Source organism: Periplaneta americana, chromosome 14, assembly GCF_040183065.1.
Source record: "Periplaneta americana isolate PAMFEO1 chromosome 14, P.americana_PAMFEO1_priV1, whole genome shotgun sequence".
NCBI classification, from domain to species: Eukaryota; Metazoa; Arthropoda; class Insecta; order Blattodea; family Blattidae; genus Periplaneta; species Periplaneta americana.
Genome location: NC_091130.1, coordinates 58,253,610 through 58,272,819, shown reverse-complemented (window position 1 = coordinate 58,272,819; position 19,210 = coordinate 58,253,610). Strand labels below are relative to the sequence as shown.

Sequence of the window (19,210 nt, the reverse complement as noted above, 5' to 3'; positions counted from 1 at the left end):
ATCGAAGGGACATAATAATCTGTCCACATCTGGGAGGTGTTCTTTATTGGGAGGGAGGCTCCCCAATGTAACAGTAAATTTATAATATGCATTATGTATCCCTTCACGCTTTAAATGAAATGTATTACTATAGTTTAATTCTAAATAGGCTACAGTATACTGTACTACAGTAAATTCTTTGCAAGTCTGAACTACAGTAGATAAGACCGAAAAAGGAAAATACAGTATTATGCCATGCAATTTTATTCTAGGCCTACAGTTATGCAGTACTGTAATTTACGGTTTTCAACTTAACCTTTACGTTCAGGTGCCATGTTTCTCGAAACAGAACAACTGATTGAAGTGAAGAGAATAATTTATTAACCCTATCATGTGTCGAATACAATTTCACGATTGCGGAAACCTTGGACCCATCAGACAGGTTAAATTTTATGACTCCGTCTATCCACCCGCTTTCAGCTAACAAGGGATAGCCGGCTGGGCTAGTGGTAGCCTACGAGACCCTTATTGTCTTCTTTCATGTTAAGGAATTTCTGTACAGTTTTCAAAACTAAATTTTCCATTTTTGTAACAGATTACGTCTTGAAAATCCAAGTTCTGTCCGCGGTTAGGAGGTAAAGTCAGCTTTAGGATTGTGAAACAGCTGTCAGTGTCAGAGAATGTCCTTAGACAAGAGTTAAATTTATCATTATTTCTATACTATTTCAGTTGGGACATAAAAATCTGTCCGCATATGAGGAGTGTTCGTAAGTAGAGGTTTCACTGTAGTTTTTATCTGGCAAGAAAGAAATATTCATGAAGCATTGTTGAATGACATGAATTCACCTACAGAACAAAAGGCGTGAGAAATTAGGTAGGTATTTCTTTATTTTGGCTCTAAATAATTTTATATTTTGAGTGATTTTTTATATCCATAGGAAAGCTATTAAACATTTTTACTGTCATACAACGCACTCCTTTTTGATAGCATGATAGACTTTCCTATGAAGTATGAAAGTAATTTTGTTAACGCGTATTTATGTTGTGAACTGTTGAATTAGTTACAAAGTTTTCACGATTACACACGAGGAAGTTTATTAATGAAAAAATATACTGACAAGCCATTAGCATTATTTGTAGTTCCTTGAAAATGGTTCTACACGATTCCCTAGATTTCGCATCTACTATTATTCTAATTACTCTTTTTTGTAATAGGAATATACTGTTACTATCTGTAGAATTTCCCCAGAATATTATTCCAAAACTCATTACCGAGTGCAAGTATGCAAAGTATATTGTTTTCAAGGTATGTAATTTAGGACAGAAACAGAATAAAAGACACAAATAGCACAGAAAATATTATATTACCTAAAATATTTGTTCAAAGAATTACATATAAAATGGAACCTTATAAATTTAAAACATGAAACAATCATGATATGCAGCATAAATAATAATAATAATTTTAGGACTATTTAATAACAATAAAATAGAAATATTTGTCTAGACTGAGATATTTCAAGCACAGTAGTTGCATCCTTGTCATAACACCACTGCACTGTTCATGGACTCGTTTTACATTGACAACACTGAACCATCCATCATTATACGCTGATTCTCTGAGTGAGGTTCATCACAGTAAATGCTGCAAACAAAAGAAATAACATTTCTATTAAAACCAGGTAAGTAATATTAATTAGAAGGGGTGCAGGCATTGAATATAATACAAATTACGATTTGTCGTGTTTTAGGTTTTTGCCACCTGCTATTGAAATATTAGAAATATCTGGTGTAGAACTGTGTATTACATTGTTCATAAACTGAATCAGGCTAAGATGGAATTCAGAAACGCATATGTACAAAGACAAAAAAGACCTCTCAATACATAAACAAATACATAAATTTACAATCTGTACCAAATCATCACACGTTTAGAAATATAACATCAATTTGTATAACTAATCAAAACAAAATAAAAAGTACATAACAATCTCAGTTATTTCTCTTGAATCAACTGCACTGTTCCTAGCATCAGACTGTCTATGGTTGTTCAACCTCACCCAATGCCACGCAAATATACTGTACTATGCAGCAGAGTGAGCACATTGGATTACTTCTTCCTAACACTACTTAAAGCTGAACATAAATTTAGACATTAATAACAATACATGGCCAAGGTCAACAAACTGTTGTCGTCATATCCACATGCCTGAGCAAAGGTGATCGATCATCCAACAGATACAGGAGTAACGTGGTGAGCAAGATGTTCCCTCGAGTAATTTAAGACATTAAGTAATACTAACATATAAAAGGAGTAATATCGAAAACGTGGAATAATTTTGTTGCTGACCCAATGCAATACCGAAATGTTTTCGTCTACTTATGGCTGACTTATATACACGAACAAAATATAGGGAAACCTTTGATAATACCAATCGATTACAAATTCCGCGATTAGGCCATACACGCGTGTTTGCTTTCCAATCATCTGAGACACTCAACAATAACATCCAGGCCCACGACAATATCACATTTCCAAACTATACGTGAATTGTACCAAATCTGAAATCCATTCCTCGACATCTATCAGTACTGCACTGTTATACACTTTCTTGAATATTGATCATTCCATTCTATTGCATTAACATTTCATTATAATTTAGAATCTAAAAAAATAATGAAATTATTCCATACACTTCTTTGATTTAATTTCCTCCATAATCACTTTTGTTTCTGAAGTTTTCTCAAGCCTATAGTGGTTCTTGCATTTTTGCACATCTACAATGAGTATCTATTACATTTTTGGAAGACCCATATAAAATGCGACAAATGCGACTATTGCTTAAACCCCGTAACATACATAAATTTGGCAAAATATTTGTTGTGAAGATGGTTATAATATTCTCATGTAACTGTAAGAAAATTGTGCTGCTAAACAATCTCATAATGTTTAGCTGTAATTTTCTGACATCCAGATCAGATGATATAAGATCACAACATTTAATGTAGTATTGCGTACCGAGTGGGTGATGCTCTGTACAAGCATCTCCGCATGTGGGCAGCACGGGCAGGAAGGTGCAGCAGGGAGGTGTGTGCGGGCTCGGGTGCGGAGCCTGCAGCAGCTCTTGCACGGAATGGACGGGAAGATCGTTTTGGGCACCATGAAAGTTTCTAGAACTCACTGCACAGGCGCACCCTGTGGGAGGCAGCTCAGGGGGCGCCAGGACCGGCAATGGCTGGTTCTGGTGGTGTTTGAACTCACTGCACAGGCGCACCCTGTGGGAGGCAGCATAGGGGGTGCCGGGACTGGCCATGGCAGGTTCCGGTGGTGTTAGATGTAACTGCACAGGCGTACCCCATGGGAGGCAGCATAGGGGTGCCGGGACCAGCAGTGGCTGGTTCTGGTGGTGTTAGAAGTAACTGCACAGGCGTACCCCATGGGAGGCAGCATAGGGGGCGCCGGGACCAGCAGTGGCTGGTTCTGGTGGTATTAGAAGTAACTGCACAGGCGTACCCCATGGGAGGCAGCATAGGGGTGCCGGGACCAGCAGTGGCTGGTTCTGGTGGTGTTAGAAGTAACTGCACAGGCGTACCCCATGGGAGGCAGCATAGGAGGTGCCGGGACCAGCAGTGGCTGGTTCTGGTGGTGTTAGAAGTAACTGCACAGGTGTACCCCTTGGGAGGCAGCATAGGGGGTGCCGGGACCGGCAGTGGCTGGTTCTGGTTGTGTTAGAAGTAACTGCACAGGCGCACCCTGTGGGAGGCAGCACAGGGGGCACCAGGACCGGCTGGTTCTGGTGGTGTCGATAACGTTCGAAAATTGATAACTTGTATTTTGAGTGTATTTAATAGCCCCTCCCACTCCCATCAGGGAATCACTTTCTGCACTTCTCAGTTCAGCCACACTTTCAGTAAGAAAACAGTTTTACAGCTTGAATGCTGCCTTATATCACTGATTACGAACAGCCTCCCCCCTCCCCCAAACTATATATCTTGGTGTCGCACAGGAAACAAATAAATAACAGTAAATATGAACTCACCACACTTGTTGTTCAGCAGTACAAGTACTGATATTAGGTGCTGTAAAGAGAAGAAATAACATTTCGATTAAAACCAGGTAAGTAATATTAATTAGAGGGATGCAGGCAATGAATATAATACAAATTACGATTTGTCATGTTTTAGTTGTTTGCCAGCTGCTGTTGAAACATTAGAAATATCTGGTGTAGAACTGTATTCAACACTAATTAGATATATTGTTCATAAACTGAATCAGGCCGAAGATGGAATTCAGAAATGCGTATGTACAAAGACAAAAAAGACCTCATCAGTTCATAAACAAATAGATAAATGGTAAACGATCTGATAATGCTTAGCAGTAATTTTCTGACATTCAGATCAGATGATAAAAGGTCACAAGATTTAATCAGGAACTGACTGGATTTGAGCCAAACAATGAACCTCGTGTTGTCTATTAGGTAACGTGAGAGTTAGCATAGGGCTAATGCAGGGCTACATATTCTGTTCACAACATGTTTATCTAGATATCATAACTACATAACAGGAAGAACGACATTCAATAAAATGAGTGTCTTTAAAAACGAACAGTGGCACTCCCAGCAGGGAGAGGGGCTAAGGCGACTGAAGCGCACCCAAATGAAAATAAAATGAAGAAGAGGAAAGATTTTTATTAATTGACGGTTATGTATCTGTTATCGATATTGTGTGAAATGTGTGATTTTTTTTTTTAATTTATTTTCAAATTGCATCCATTTGAATAGATTTTTATAATGTACTTTTATTTCAAAAAGCTTTAAATGTCGATAATATTCGAAGATGAGTAACTTTTATTTCGAGTGTATCTAATAGCCCCACCCATTCCCAGCAGAGAACCACTTTGTGTACTTGCCAGTCCATCCGCACTTTCAGTAAGCACAGTTTTAGAGCTTAATTGTTGCTTCATATCACCGATTATGGCTAGCAGCCCCAAACTTCGTATCTGGGTGTGCCACTGGAAACAAATAAATAACAGTAGATATGAACTCACCACTGTTGTTCTGGTGTGTATTAAGTACTCATCTGTTGTTCTGTGTGTATTGAGTACTCCTCTGTTGTCCTGCATATGTTCTGGTGTGTATTGAGTACTCCTCTGTTGTTCTGTGTGTATTGAGTATTCCTCTGTTGATCTGCACATGTTCTGGTGTGTATTGAGTACTCCTCTGTTGTTCTGTGTGTATTGAGTATTCCTCTGTTGTTCTGCAAATGTACTGGTGTATATTGAGTACTCCTATGTTGTTCTGTGTGTATTGAGTATTCCTCTGTTGTTCTGCACATGTTCTGCTGTATATTGAGTACTCCTCTGTTCTGTGTGTATTGAGTACTCCTCTGTTGTTCTGCACATGTTCTGGTGTGTATTGAGTACTCCTATGTTCTGTGTGTATTCAGTACTCCCTTGTTGTTCTGCAGATATATCTGGTGTGTATTGAGTACTCCTCTGTTGTTCTGCACATGTTATGATGTGTACTGAGTACTCCTCTGTTCTGTGTGTATTGAGTACTCCTCTGTTGTTCGATGTGTATTGAGTACTCCTTTGTTAATTCTGCAGATATATCTGGTATGTATTGAGTATTCCTCTGTTGATCTGGACATGTTCTGGTGTGTATTGAGTACTCCTCTGTTGTTCTGTGTGTATTGAGTACACCTCTGTGCACATGTTCTGGTGTGTATTGAGTACTCCTCTGTCGTTCTGTGTGTATTGAGTACTCCTCTGTTCTGCACATGTTCTGGTGTATATTGAGTACTCCTCTGTTGTGCTGTGTGTATTGAGTACACCTCTGTTCTGCACATGTTCTGGTGTGTATTGAGTACTCCTCTGTTGTTCTGTGTGTATTGAGTACTCCTCTGTTGTTCTGCACATGTTCTGGTGTATATTGAGTACTCCTCTGTTGTTCCGTGTGCATTGAATATTCCTTTGTTCTGCACATTTAATGAGGAACTAACTGGATTCGAGTCAAACAATAAACCTTGTATTGTCTGTTAGGTAACGTGAGAGAGTAGGCCTAATGCAGGGCTACATATTATGTTTACAACATGTGTATCTTGAAATCGTAACTACATAACAGTAATAACAGTAACAACGACGTTTCATAAAATGAGAGTTTTTAAAAACAAACAGTAGCACTCCCACCGAAGTCAGGGGCTAAAGGAACTCAACTGCACCCAAATGAAAAAAAAATGGAGAAAAAGGAAAAACGAAACGAAGAAGAGGAGAGATTTATATTACATTGACGTGTATGTATCTATTCTAGTGGGAATTGTGTGATTTATAAAACATTTAATTTCAAATTGCATCCACGTGAATAGATTTTCACAATACACTTCTATTTCAAAAAGCAGAGAATGTCGATAATGTTCGAAAATTGGTAACTTTTATTTTGAGTGTATTTAATAGCCCCTCCCACTCCCATCAGGGAATCACTTTCTGCACTTCTCAGTTCAGCCACACTTTCAGTAAGAAAACAGTTTTACAGCTTGAATGCTGCCTTATATCACTGATTACGAACAGCCTCCCCCCAAACTATACACCGTGTTCCGCTTATAAGTATAATAAAAGAAATAGTTATAATTTCATAACAATGCATGCAAATGGGTTAAGATTGGTACCATTGTAAAGAGGAAATTGGGAAGTTTTAATCCATTGTTGTTACTTATTTTTAGAAGACTCACGCATGCGCAGATCATTAAATAAGAGAATTCGTATCGTATCTTTAGTCAGTCAGCATGTGGACGCCACAGCAGAAAGCCTTTTGTGTGCTGTCATTAGCAGAACATAGATCCATAATTCGTGTACAGCGCTTGTTTCGCCGTCAGTACAATCTTAGACCGAGGGAAGCTGTACCGACGTACGTCTCAATAATGAAATGGGATAGGCAGCTCAGAGAAACAGGAAGTTTGTTGTCTAATGCAGGTAAACATTCCAAGCGTAAAGTGTCTGACGAAAATGTCGAACGCATTCACGAGGCATTTCAGAGAAGCCCGCGGAAATCCATTCGACAGGCTAGTGTGCAGTTGAACATCCCAACAACAGTGCATACAGTGCTCCATAAAAGATTGCGTTTGCGAGCGTACAAGCTGCAACTTCATCAGATGATTACGCCGAATGATAAACTGGAACGAAAACGCTTTGCAGAAACAATGTTGGATAAAGTGGACGATGACGACACATTTCTAACTCGAGTCTGTTTCTCAGATGAGGCAACCTTCCACGTCAGTGGAAAAGTAAACCGACACAATTGTCGCATCTGGGGGTCGGAAAATCCAAGTGTCGTAATTGAACACCAACGGGATTCCCCTAAATGGAATGTTTGGTGTGGGATCATGCGTGACAGAATCATTGGTCCCTATTTCTTTGCTGAAAAGACAGTCACTGCAAACACGTACCTGGATATGTTGCAACTGTATGCTGTGCCACAACTCCCAGATGGAGCAATTTTCCAGCAAGATGGGGCTCCACCACACTTTGCCAACATGGTTCGCACATTCTTAGACGAACAATTCCCTGCAAGATGGATCGGAAGAGGATCACCGTACATCACATGGCCTGCCAGATCACCAGATCTAACACCACCTGATTTTTTCCTGTGGGGGTTTGTTAAGGACCAGGTCTACAGGACGCCAGTACGTGATTTGGCAGACTTACAAGAAAGAATTTATGCTGCTGTCAACAATGTTACACCACAGATGCTTCATAACACTTGGGTCGAGGTTGAATACCGGTTGGATATTTCCCGTGCCACCAATGGAAGCCATGTTGAGGTTTATGGAACATAAGGTAACAAAAATTCCCAGTTTTCATTCTTTGTAGCAGTTGGTTTCAACTATATACTTGTATTAATTCAGAAGTTATAGCTATTTCTTTTGTTATACTTATAAGCGGAACACGGTGTATATCTTGGTGTCGCACAGGAAACAAATAAATAACAGTAAATATGAACTCACCACACTTGTTGTTCAGCAGTACAAGTACTTATATTAGGTGCTGTAAAGAGAAGAAATAGCATTTCGATTAAAACCAGGTAAGTAATATTAATTAGAGTGATACAGGCATTGAATATAATACAAATTACGATTTGTCATGTTTTAGTTTTCTGCCAGCTGCTGTTGAAACATTAGAAATATCTGGTGTAGAACTGTGTATTCAACACTAATTAGATATATTGTTCATAAACTGAATCAGGCCGAAGATGGAATTCAGAAATGCATATGTACAAAGACAAAAAAGACCTCATCAGCTCATAAACAAATAGATAAATGGTAAACGATCTGATAATGCTTAGCAGTAATTTTCTGACATTCAGATCAGATTATAAAAGGTCACAAGATTTAATCAGGAATGACTGGATTTGAGCCAAACAATGAATCTGGTGTGTATTGAGTACTCCTCTGTTGTTCTGCACATGTTCTGGTGTGTATTGAGTACTCCTCTGTTGTTCTGCATATGTTCTGGTGTGTATTGAGTACTCCTCTGTTGTTCTGCACATGTTCTGGTGTGTATTGAGTACTCTTCTGTTCTGCACACGTTCTGGTGTGTATTGAGTACTTCTCTGTTGTTCTGCACATGTTCTGGTGTGTATTGAGTACTCCTCTGTTGTTCTGTGTGTATTGAGTACGGTACTCCTTTATTGTTCTGCAGATATATCTGGTGTGTATTGAGAACTCCTCTGTTGTTCTGTACATGTTCTAGTATGTATTGAGTACTCCTCTGTTGTTCTGCACATGTTCTGGTGTGTATTGAGTACTCCTCTGTTGTTCTGCACATGTTCTGGTGTGTATTGAGTACACCTCTGTTGTTCTGTGTGTATTGAGTACTCCTTTGTTGTTCTGCACATTTAATGAGGAACTAACCGGATTCGAGTCAAACAATGAACCTCGTGTTGTCTGTTAGGTAATGTGAGAGTTAGCATAGGGCTAATGCAGGGCTACATATTATGTTTACAACATGTGTATCTTGAAATCGTAACTACATAACATGATTTATAAAACATTTAATTTCAAATTGCATCCACGTGAATAGATTTTTACAATACACTTCTATTTCAAAAAGCACAAAATGTCGATAACATTCGAAAATTGGTAACTTTTATTTTGAGTGTATTTAATAGCCCCACCTACTTCCATCAGGGAATCACTTTCTGCGTTTCTCAGTTCATCCACACTTTCAGTAAAAAATCAGTTTTACAGCTTCAATGTTGCCCTATATCACTGATTACGGATAGCCTCCCCCCCCCCAACTATATATATCTTGGTGTCCCACAGGAAACAAATAAATAATAGTAAATATGAACTCACCACACTTGTTGTTCAGCAACGCAAGTACTTGGGCAGATGCAAATTTTAGGCGATTTTGCCTAGACTCTCTCAGTGAAAAATTTAACTTTTTGATTTAATGTGATTTTCTCAGGTTTTCCAAGTGTAGGTGCAATCTGAATTAATATTGATGATAAAAGAGTAATTATTGTATTCATGCTTATTTACTGTGTAGTATATTTCAATGCTTCTAGTGAAGTAGAATGTGATTTTTATTACCACTAAAGTGATAAAGTTAAGTGAAGTTCGAATCGAGCAGCTTGAGCAAGCATATGTCTGTCAACGTATAACTATACATAACCATAATGTACGTACAGTATATTGAACTTATTATTCCAATAGTTACGCATTCATTTCTTTAATTGGATACGCAAATTGATTGCGATCTTTTTTTTTTCTGAACTTATGTCAACATATCTGTATTTTAATAAATTTTGTTTTGAAATAGTTTATTTAACAATTTGTAAATTTTACTTAATTGTGTTACAAAATGGAAACCCATGAGCAAATTACAGACCGGCTAAAAGCTGAATTAGCAGCCGTTCACGCCTCACGACTTCGTGTTAAGGATTTAACAATAGCTAGTTCTTTGAAAGAATGGAATGGATTACCTAATAGTCTTCCAGTTCGTGAATTCTTTAATAATGTAAATTCTGGAGCTAAAATGGGAAATTTGGATGATGATAAGTGGCACATCGTCAAACTAAAAGTAATAGGCCCTGCAGCCGAATTTTTAAATAGTAGACTCGATTTGACTGAAGATGGCACTACATATGAAAATCTTGAAACTGCATTTGAAGAACGTTTTAAAGAAAAGCTTCCGGATAATTTTCATTATACTCAGTTACAAACCACATCTCAAAAGAAAGATGAAAATCCTAAAGCATTTGCTGATAGAGTAAAAGCCCTCAGCCTAAAAACAATTAAAGATGCAGGAAACGAAACCGAACGGAAAATATTAGCTGAAGAAGCGGATACACCTTCTAGCAGCTTATATCGCTGGCTTGAAAGGTGAAGTAGGAAAACAAGTACAACTCGGAATGCCTAAGAATACGAAGGACGCAGTTCAATTAGCTGTAAATGCCTACAATATACGTGGAAACGAATGGAGGGAATAGGCACGAAGCAATCCCTAGAAACGTCTTCTCAGTAAATGACCAGATAACTTGTTTTAATTATAACAAAAAGGGACATATCTAGATATTGTTGCAGCAAACGACAACAGATGAAGGGTAATTACTCTGCTCACGTGGCTCAGCCTCAACAACACAATTTCAAAATGGAAATAATTCCAAACCCCCTGAAGCAGTTAGGAGTTATAGAAAACCACTTGTATGTTTTAATTGTAAGAAAGAGGTACACATTGCCAAATATTGTAGAAATAAGAAGAATGTTTTTCATAAACAATCCTGTAAACGACCCTGCCGCAAGGCAATAAAGCTACCCTTTCTCCTTTCCATGGTGAGATCTCACACAGACGCTCTCATGGTAGTAGTAAAAGTAGACGGGATTAAACATAAATGGTTAATCAATACAGGTCCCACAGTATCGATAGCACAACCAGGTGTAGCAGCAGCACCGGTTAAGTCATCGCAAATGGTAGCGATAGGGGTAACAGGACATCATCTTGAAATCAAGCGAGCTCAAATGATTGAATTTGATAATGGCGTGCAAAAGCGGCACGAGTTTTTAGTGTGTCCAATGTCATTTGGACTAGAAGTATCAGGCATCCTCGGTCTTGATTTTATGAGAGAAGATAGTATTTCTCTAGATGTTCTCACTGGTAGACTGAAAACCGATGGAAAATGGGTAAACCTGATAAACGAATCGACACATTGCGAAAGGATAGGTGTGTTCGAACCTGGATTGATCATCCGGAAATGTTCGACGACCCACAAACAATCTGTTTTAAACGTGAGTCCACTGTATCAAGCAGAATGTGTTCAGAGGGAACAATCAGTAAGTCCTAGGACAGCCCAGTCTCTTCAGAAGTTTAACATGTCTGGTGAATTAAGTGTATTTAATAGAGAGTTACTATTCTGCCTAGAAGTGAAGAGACATTGTGGAGAAATAGCTCACCACTATTTCAGAAGGGTATTTCGACTCCGGTACCCATGGTAATGGACCCCAGTGATTTTGGTATTAACGGAGTGTATATTTCTCCTATGTTAGTGCAGATCGACACAAGTGAACAATTTCCCAAAGCTCTGGTGAAACTTATAAATTGCTCAGGTGAAGCAGTAGAAGTAGCTCGAAATAAGTTATTGGATACTACTCAGGTAGTGTCAGTTGTCGAGGACAAAGAGATACGAGAATATGATAGTGAGAACAATGCTGCTGATGTAGTCAGTTCCGTATGTGTAAATGGTGAATTAGAGTCCTCCCCTCAGGCAAACAAGTTAGAAAGCATAGGTTTAAGTCAGTTAGAAGATGACGAGAGAAAAGTTATTAAGAACATTCTTATGGAATACAAGGACGTATTTCAGGACCGTAAGGAGAATAAGTTAGGTTGTACTAGCAAAGTAAAACATAGGATCGATACAGGGAGTGCGCATCCTATAAAGAAAAATCCTTACAGATTGCCATATAAGTATAAAGAAGTAGTAAAGGAGATGATAGAAGACATGTTAGAAAAAAAACATAATTCGTCCATGGAGCGCACTGATTGTGTTAGTACCAAAAAAAATCTCCCGACGGTTGCGATAAAATCCGGTTTTGTACTGATTTTCGTGGTTTAAATTCAGTTACTCACGGTGACTCACACCCCATTCCCAATATAGTTGAAACGTTAGAAAGTCTCTCTGATACAAAGTATTTTAGTAAAATTGATCTTTACAGTGGCTTTTGGCAAGAGGAAATCGAAGAAAAGGATAAAGAAAAGACCGCTTTTAGCACCCCACTAGGTTCTTATGAATATAACAGAATGGCATTTGGTTTGGTTGGAGTCCCAAGCACATAGTGATTGATGGACGGAGTACTATCCAGCCTAAAGGGAGTATCCTGTTTTATGTATATTGATGACATCGTCCTGTACAGTTCAACCATAGAAGAGCATGCTGAAAGACTTCGAGAAATTTTACAAAGAGATGCAAACTTAAAAGCACACCCTGTGAAGTGTACATTTGCCGTGCACGAAATCGACTATCTCAGACATGTGGTAGATAGGAATGGCATTCACCCAGACCCAAAGAAAGTACAAGAATTTCCAATTCCTAAAGATATTAAGGAAGTCAGCTCATTTCTTGGTTTAGTTGGTTACTATCGCAGGCACATAGCAGATTTTGCTGAGACTGCAAAACCACTTATCGAACTTACAAGAAAAGATAAACAGTTTGTATGGTTAGAACCATAACAAGAATCCTTTGATATACGGTAGAACTTGGTTATAGCGACATCCAAGGGACCTTGAAAATTATGTTGTTATAAACGAGTGTTGTAGTAACCGAGATTCATATTATCAGTCTAGTGAGGTGGAAAATGAAAAATAATAAACATAATTAGGCTTATTTTAGATTTATGTATTCACTTTTAAGCATACCATGAACACAATAAAATACATGTACAATTATAAATACAGTATTCTGTATTAAAACAGTTTGTTCATTACTCACAAAACTTATTTACTGAGGAGTGAAGTAATCAGTCATTTTACTCTGTTGTCTCCTACTTGCCCAATATACACTTTCTAAATTAAACTCTATGTTCATTATTTCAGTTGTAATTTCACTGCTCCTTCTCCTAGCTTTTACAATTCTAATGGCTTCTAAAGCGTCACTCACTTCTTTTAGTGGCCATACTGCGTTAAAATGCGTGCACTTAATGAAAACTTCCATTAATACCGCATGAATTCGGGCAGGTTACAATGGGATGGGAAATCTGCCTGCATTCCAGAGGTCTATGATAGAAGGGATCAGTAAAGGATTTGCCAGATTTCAGCAAAATATTTCTTAAAATACTTTGGTTCTTAGAAAATTGTATTCCAAACTGAGGTTGAAAATGACGTTATATGCGAGGTAGACGTATATACATTTGTCGTATTAAGCAAAGTAGAAAAGCATACCTATGTCTTATGGGGAATTAGTTTGGACCACAGAATATTTGACGTTCTAGGCGAGGTGTCACACAAAACGAGGTCGCTATAACCAAGTTCTACTGTATTGAAATAAGCCTTGTGCAGTGAACCTATTTTGAAATATCCCGATTTTAAACAACCGTTCATTTTAGCGACTGATGTCTCAGGAGTTGCCCTCGGAGAAGTGCTATCTCAAAAGGTTGGTTCAGAACATCCCATAGCATACGCCTCTAGAGTTTTGAATAAAGCTGAACGAAATAATAGCACGACAGAAAGGGATTTACTAGCACTTGTATGGGCTACGAAACACTTTCGTTGTTATCTATATGGTCATGAGTTCATAGCCGTGACCGATCACGCAGCTCTCCGCTGGTTAATGAGCTTAAAGGAACCAAATTCTATACTACTTCGTTGGACTTTAAGACTTTCTGAATTTCAATTCCAAGTCCAATACAAACCCGGTAAACGTCACCAAAATGCTGACACTTTATCCCGAATGCATAATGTTTTCGCTATAAAAAGTGAACAGTTAGACTGTAAATCACTCAGAAATCTTCAGATGGCAGAACCAAAGTACTTAGAATGGATAGCAGATACAGAATGGTATTGTTTCGTTTCGATACAAAGCAGTTGAACTCAGAGCAACGGTTAGTTGTTCCTTGTCCTATGAGAAATTTAATTTTGAATACTTACCATGATACTCCTATTGGTGCACATCAAGGTCAAAAACGTACATTCGAATTGCTTAGACAACGATTTTACTGGCCGAATATGAAAACTGATATTGAAAATTACATCGCGAAATGTGTATCTTGTACTGAGAGAAAGATGGGTAGGCACCCTATAGCTCCATTACAGAACTTTGCTACTTGTTTAAAGCCTTTTGAGCTAGTAAGTATGGACATAGTTGGTCCATTTCCCAAAACAACTTCAGGTAACACATATTTGTTGACTTTTATGGACGCTTTCACAAAGCATAGCGAAGCAATCCCAATTCCTAATCAAACTGCTGAAACAATAGCTAGAGAATTTGTTACGAAGATAGTAGCACGACATGGCACTCCGAAAAAGCTACTTACAGATCAGGGTAGAAACTTCTTGTCTAAATTATTTAAAGAAGTTTGTAAATTGCTACAAATTCAAAAAATACAAATGAGTCTGTTTCACCCTATCTCGAATGGCTTAGTGGAACACAGTCATCAAACGTTCACTAACATATCACATTTTGTACGTGCAGATCAGAAAGATTGGGACAAATGGATAGCAATAGTCCAGATGGCGTACAGGAGTACATCGCACTCCATAACGGGATATTCCCCACATTTTTTTTTTGCTTCATGGTAGTGAAATGCAGTTCCCATTTCCTATCAATATCGTACCAAAATTTTTGAGAAGTAACATAACCGATGCGCATGTCGAAGTTTTAGCAGATAAACTAGAAAAAGCTTACAAGGTAGTAAGAAACAGAATAGCTCGAAGTAAGACTGCACAAGCAAAGCAGTACAACAAAGATCCTAGTGTAAAGTTTCGTTGTCTCAAGGTAGGAGACTTTGTATTTCTACACTCTCCAGCAATTAAGAAAGGCATAACGAAAAAATTGTCGAAACCATGGATTGGTCCATTTCGGGTTGTAGAAAAACTAAATTAAGTGAACTACAGAATTAAGTTCAAAGATGGTAGAACACAGGTAGTGCACCTAAACCGGTTGAAATTATGTCCCCCAGGGTCTCAAATTAAAGAAGCCAAGTTTCGTCCCTGGCAAGGAGACAAAGACAGTAGTTTAAGTGAAGCGGAAACCATCCAAATAATTAGAGATAACCCAAAGTCGTACAAAACTCCCCGTGAGGAACCAGCAGCGGTACATGATGACGGATGGTCTTTGGAAGATGATATTCCTCTTAGTTACATGTTCCCCCGAGTAATGATTTCGATGAGGAAGATGACATACTTCTAGCTGAGCTAAGATATTAATTACAAGCTGCACCGAGAAAGGTAACCGCACAAACTAATGACCCTACCATGACAAATTCTGATGTGATGTCTCCTTCCTATGTTTCCTCTGGCCGTGAAGATATGAACCCAGATGATGATGATTATGATAGTTCTAACTTAGATAATGATGAGATAACTGAACCCAACATAGGACAGAATATGATGAAATGTCCTCCCATAGATATAATTTACGTTCCAGACAGACTGATTAGATTATTTCCTTTCAGACTGTACACTTGTTACTACACTCCTGCTCATGATAGTAGTTTGTGATTCAGTAGTTAAAACAAATTAATAAGGTAATGTAGAGAGTAACCGAAATTGAAAGCACTCTTATTGAATTTAGGCAATCCATTGATATAACCGCTATGGACAAGCTCCTTACTTTGTCGTCACAAGTAACAGGCAATTTTATGCTCTCATGGAAGAGAATGATCTATCTCAATGTAGAGGTGAAATGTACATGTTATGTCCCCCAGATTATATTTTTTCAGCCTCCTTTTAATCACATTGTTTAGCAGCTCTATTTTTTGGAAAATCCCAGGAAGCAATGAAACTGTGTGACCGACGGCTGGTCACCTGTATGGTACAGACCATACCAGAAGAATTATTGGGTGTATTGCGTGTACAGCGTACCAGCTACCGTATGTATGACTAGAAGTTGTCGTAACCCAAATGCTACACAACTGTCAACTTCTACATTTATTATTCAATGGACAGGTATTATTAATGTATCTGCAAACTGTCATTTTTATTCTGATCAGTTTAAACTGTTTCCCCATGGTTTTGGAAATCTGTATCCAGTATATGAGCCTAACGATGTTATTGTTCCTGACATAACTTCTGAAATAGTTAATCCAGATCTAAATCTATCTGAACAACATGTCATTATTTTAAAGAATATGCTTCCAAATATTAAAGATTTTAATAATTATTTGTAATTCCTCTATGATTACAAGAGAAGATTAAAAGTGTAAAATCTAAAGTAGAAGAATCCCCCACACAAGAAAGTGCAAACCCCTGTCTAATTGCTTTAACCATAACAGGAGTTATATTGTGTCTTGCTTGTATGCTACAGACATACTGACAATGTCCATGTCTTCATGGTGTCCGGTTATATCAGCTCACCCGCAAACAACCGGAGACAGCAAAACCTTTACGAGAAGGCCGAACGAGATGGAGCTTGGCCCAGTGCAAGAAACCAGAACTCCCATCCCTACTGCGAGGAAAGCAGACACACCAATCGATGCCTGCGCTGGCCCAGCTTCAGCCAACACAGTCTTTGCTGGACCTAGATTTGTCTCCAGGTCCTAGATACTACTACTCTTCGTTATGCATCACACACCTCTTCGCCTCAATGAAGAAAATTTGTATTGAAGAAGATTATTCTTTACTGATCATTTTTGTGAATAACATGAATATTCTTGTATGTAACATGTAAGTGCTAAGTCTCAGATGATGCCACACACATGCCATAACACACTACAGATAAGAGATTCATAACGTTAAATCAGCATATCACTTTGCATGCAAAAATTCGTAAATACTATCGACACCCCGCAAAGTTATAAATTAAAATATCCAGGAACTCAGTTTATATTACACTAGTGGCTTGTGCAGCAAATGCTACAAACTAAGTCCATAAGAAGTTCAAATAAAAATTGTTCAGATTTATTTTCAATGAAGAATACACACATTTTGAAAGTTATTTGCTTCATAATAGTGAAACATACTCTCTCTGAATGTTTTTTTATGCCAAATACTTTTCCTTGAACCTATCCATCTTCAATTCTTGAGTTCAATGCGAAAACGCAAGTAACAATATTAGGACGACCAGTGAGTTTTTCATGTAGGAGTAATGCAGTAGCTATTTCAGGTCATTGTGGATTGTAGGTGAGAGTTAAGAAAATTTCAGGTTCGATTAAACCAAAGATATATGAAATTAATTTTGATTTAGTTTAAAGACGCAGCTGAAGTAGGAAGAATGACTCATTTACTACCTAGGAAAATTAAAGAATCACACATATAAATATCTACATCACACTGCCATTAAATGTATGAAAAAGGTCCACATCACTTGATTAATAACTATAAAAATATTTCATTTTAATAACAATATTGTTACCTTACGTAAGTTTTATAGTTTTCAGGGTAACATTATATATAGCTACTCTCAGTAAATTATAGAAATGAAGATCTAATTTAAAATATTCTTTCTCTGCGTCTGCTTATATAAAACCCCAAAACATTTCACTTTCATATCACCAATATAGCATTAATGTGTGTAATTAGTGACAAATAGGTCTACTCACATAATTGCATTAACTTAACATAATATTTCATTTTTAATAGTAATAATCTCATCAAACATTCTTAAGTTTTGCAGTTCTTTATATCCAATACACAGCTGTACTCGGAAAACTACAGACCAGAGAATCAGGTTATTTTTACACGTTATGAAAAAATTACACAAATAAAGATTGACATATTGGCATTATGATGTTATGTTGTCAGAGAATCTGAGCCATCTGAACTCTAAATATGTCAGCAATTCTGCAGGTCATGGCCTTCGTGTAATATTGTTTATTGTAGTGTATGTTTTGTTTTATTCTGAAATCACAGCCGACTCTGAAATACCATTAGTTCTCAAAACTGACGAAAGATGGATTTTGGAAAATAGAAAATTATGTACGAAAACTAACGCTTCACTGAATGTTACTATTTTTCTGAAAATCTTTGGATGCCAAGCTTCAAAATGACGGGTCATTCATTAAAATCCGTTCAGCCGTTTTCCTGTAATTTCCATTACCAGTTCAAATTATATATACAGATTATGCCTCGTCACATAAATGGATTACTCATTTAATGCATAGATATATCAGATTTATTAAATAGCAGCAGCCCTACCGCCATTATGATATCAATGTCAGAAATTATATCAATTGCGATATAATGCTTATGAAAGTCAAAATCTTTGGCACTCCCCCCCCCCCCCCGTAAAGACTTTTCTTATAATGTGAATGATACAACACTAGCTTACAAGATTACAAGACACAGACGATCCAAATTCTCAATAAGAATGAATGATGGCCTCTAGAACGGATTAAAATCCTGCAAGCTTGAATGAATCTGAAGGCCACTGGCGAGGGAACTACACCCCATAAGCCTAACAGAAAAAGGTCTACTAAGACTTGTGTGATAGTCATACTTCACAGGATCCGACATGTCTTGCCATTCATTTGATTAGGAGTAAAAGCATATGCCGATTATGGCATCATCTTTTAAAAAGAAGAGGGCATTGTTGTGCCCAAGGATTATGATATGCAATCATAACTTTTTATGACCATAAGCAATATATTTTCACTTGATTTGAAAGTAATGAAATGGTACTTAGTAAAACATTCAGTTTAATCACTGAAGACATGGTTCGACACGTGGCAGGTTTCCTGTTGCGATTACAGTTGTGCATCTTAGCGAAGTCAGCAAGAAGCAAGTCCAGTCCTTGAACAAGACAGGAAATGTGTACTCTTGCATTTTAGCGCAAAACCATTCTTACGCAACAGCTGACATATAACGAAAAATACACAGATTATGCAGTAATCATTAACAAACCGCGTCTCTCGCGAGACTTCTAATTGGTGATCATTTTGAATTCTGATTTTCTATTGGTTCAATTAAAAACAGAGATTCAATCGTGAGAGTTCCTTAAATCTGTATTGTTCCAAGTAACAACAGGAAATGCTGATCTGAAATGATGGTTAAGAATCAGAAGCGTGGTGTTCGGTCAATGCAATACCGTCT

The 19,210-nt window shown here is 37.7% G+C and overlaps 1 protein-coding gene across 2 annotated transcripts in view; it reads right to left on the bottom strand.

Annotated features, from left to right (window-relative positions):
- Positions 1-806: 806 nt before the first annotated feature.
- Positions 807-19,210, bottom strand: part of LOC138713339 (uncharacterized) — a 41,176-nt gene continuing 22,772 nt past the window's right edge. The window contains exons 2-4 of one of the 2 annotated variants that reach the window (XR_011335847.1): positions 7,978-8,017; positions 2,999-4,059; positions 807-1,624 (exon numbers count right to left, since the gene is read on the bottom strand). Coding sequence is in view for 1 of the 2 variants with exons in the window: in XM_069845358.1 (XP_069701459.1) it covers positions 1,584-1,624; positions 2,999-3,293 (336 nt within the window). In the remaining variant the exon portion in view is untranslated. Of the gene's footprint in view, positions 1,625-2,998; positions 7,604-7,977; positions 8,018-19,210 lie in introns of those variants that run through there. The other variant, XM_069845358.1, reaches the window with a different exon arrangement.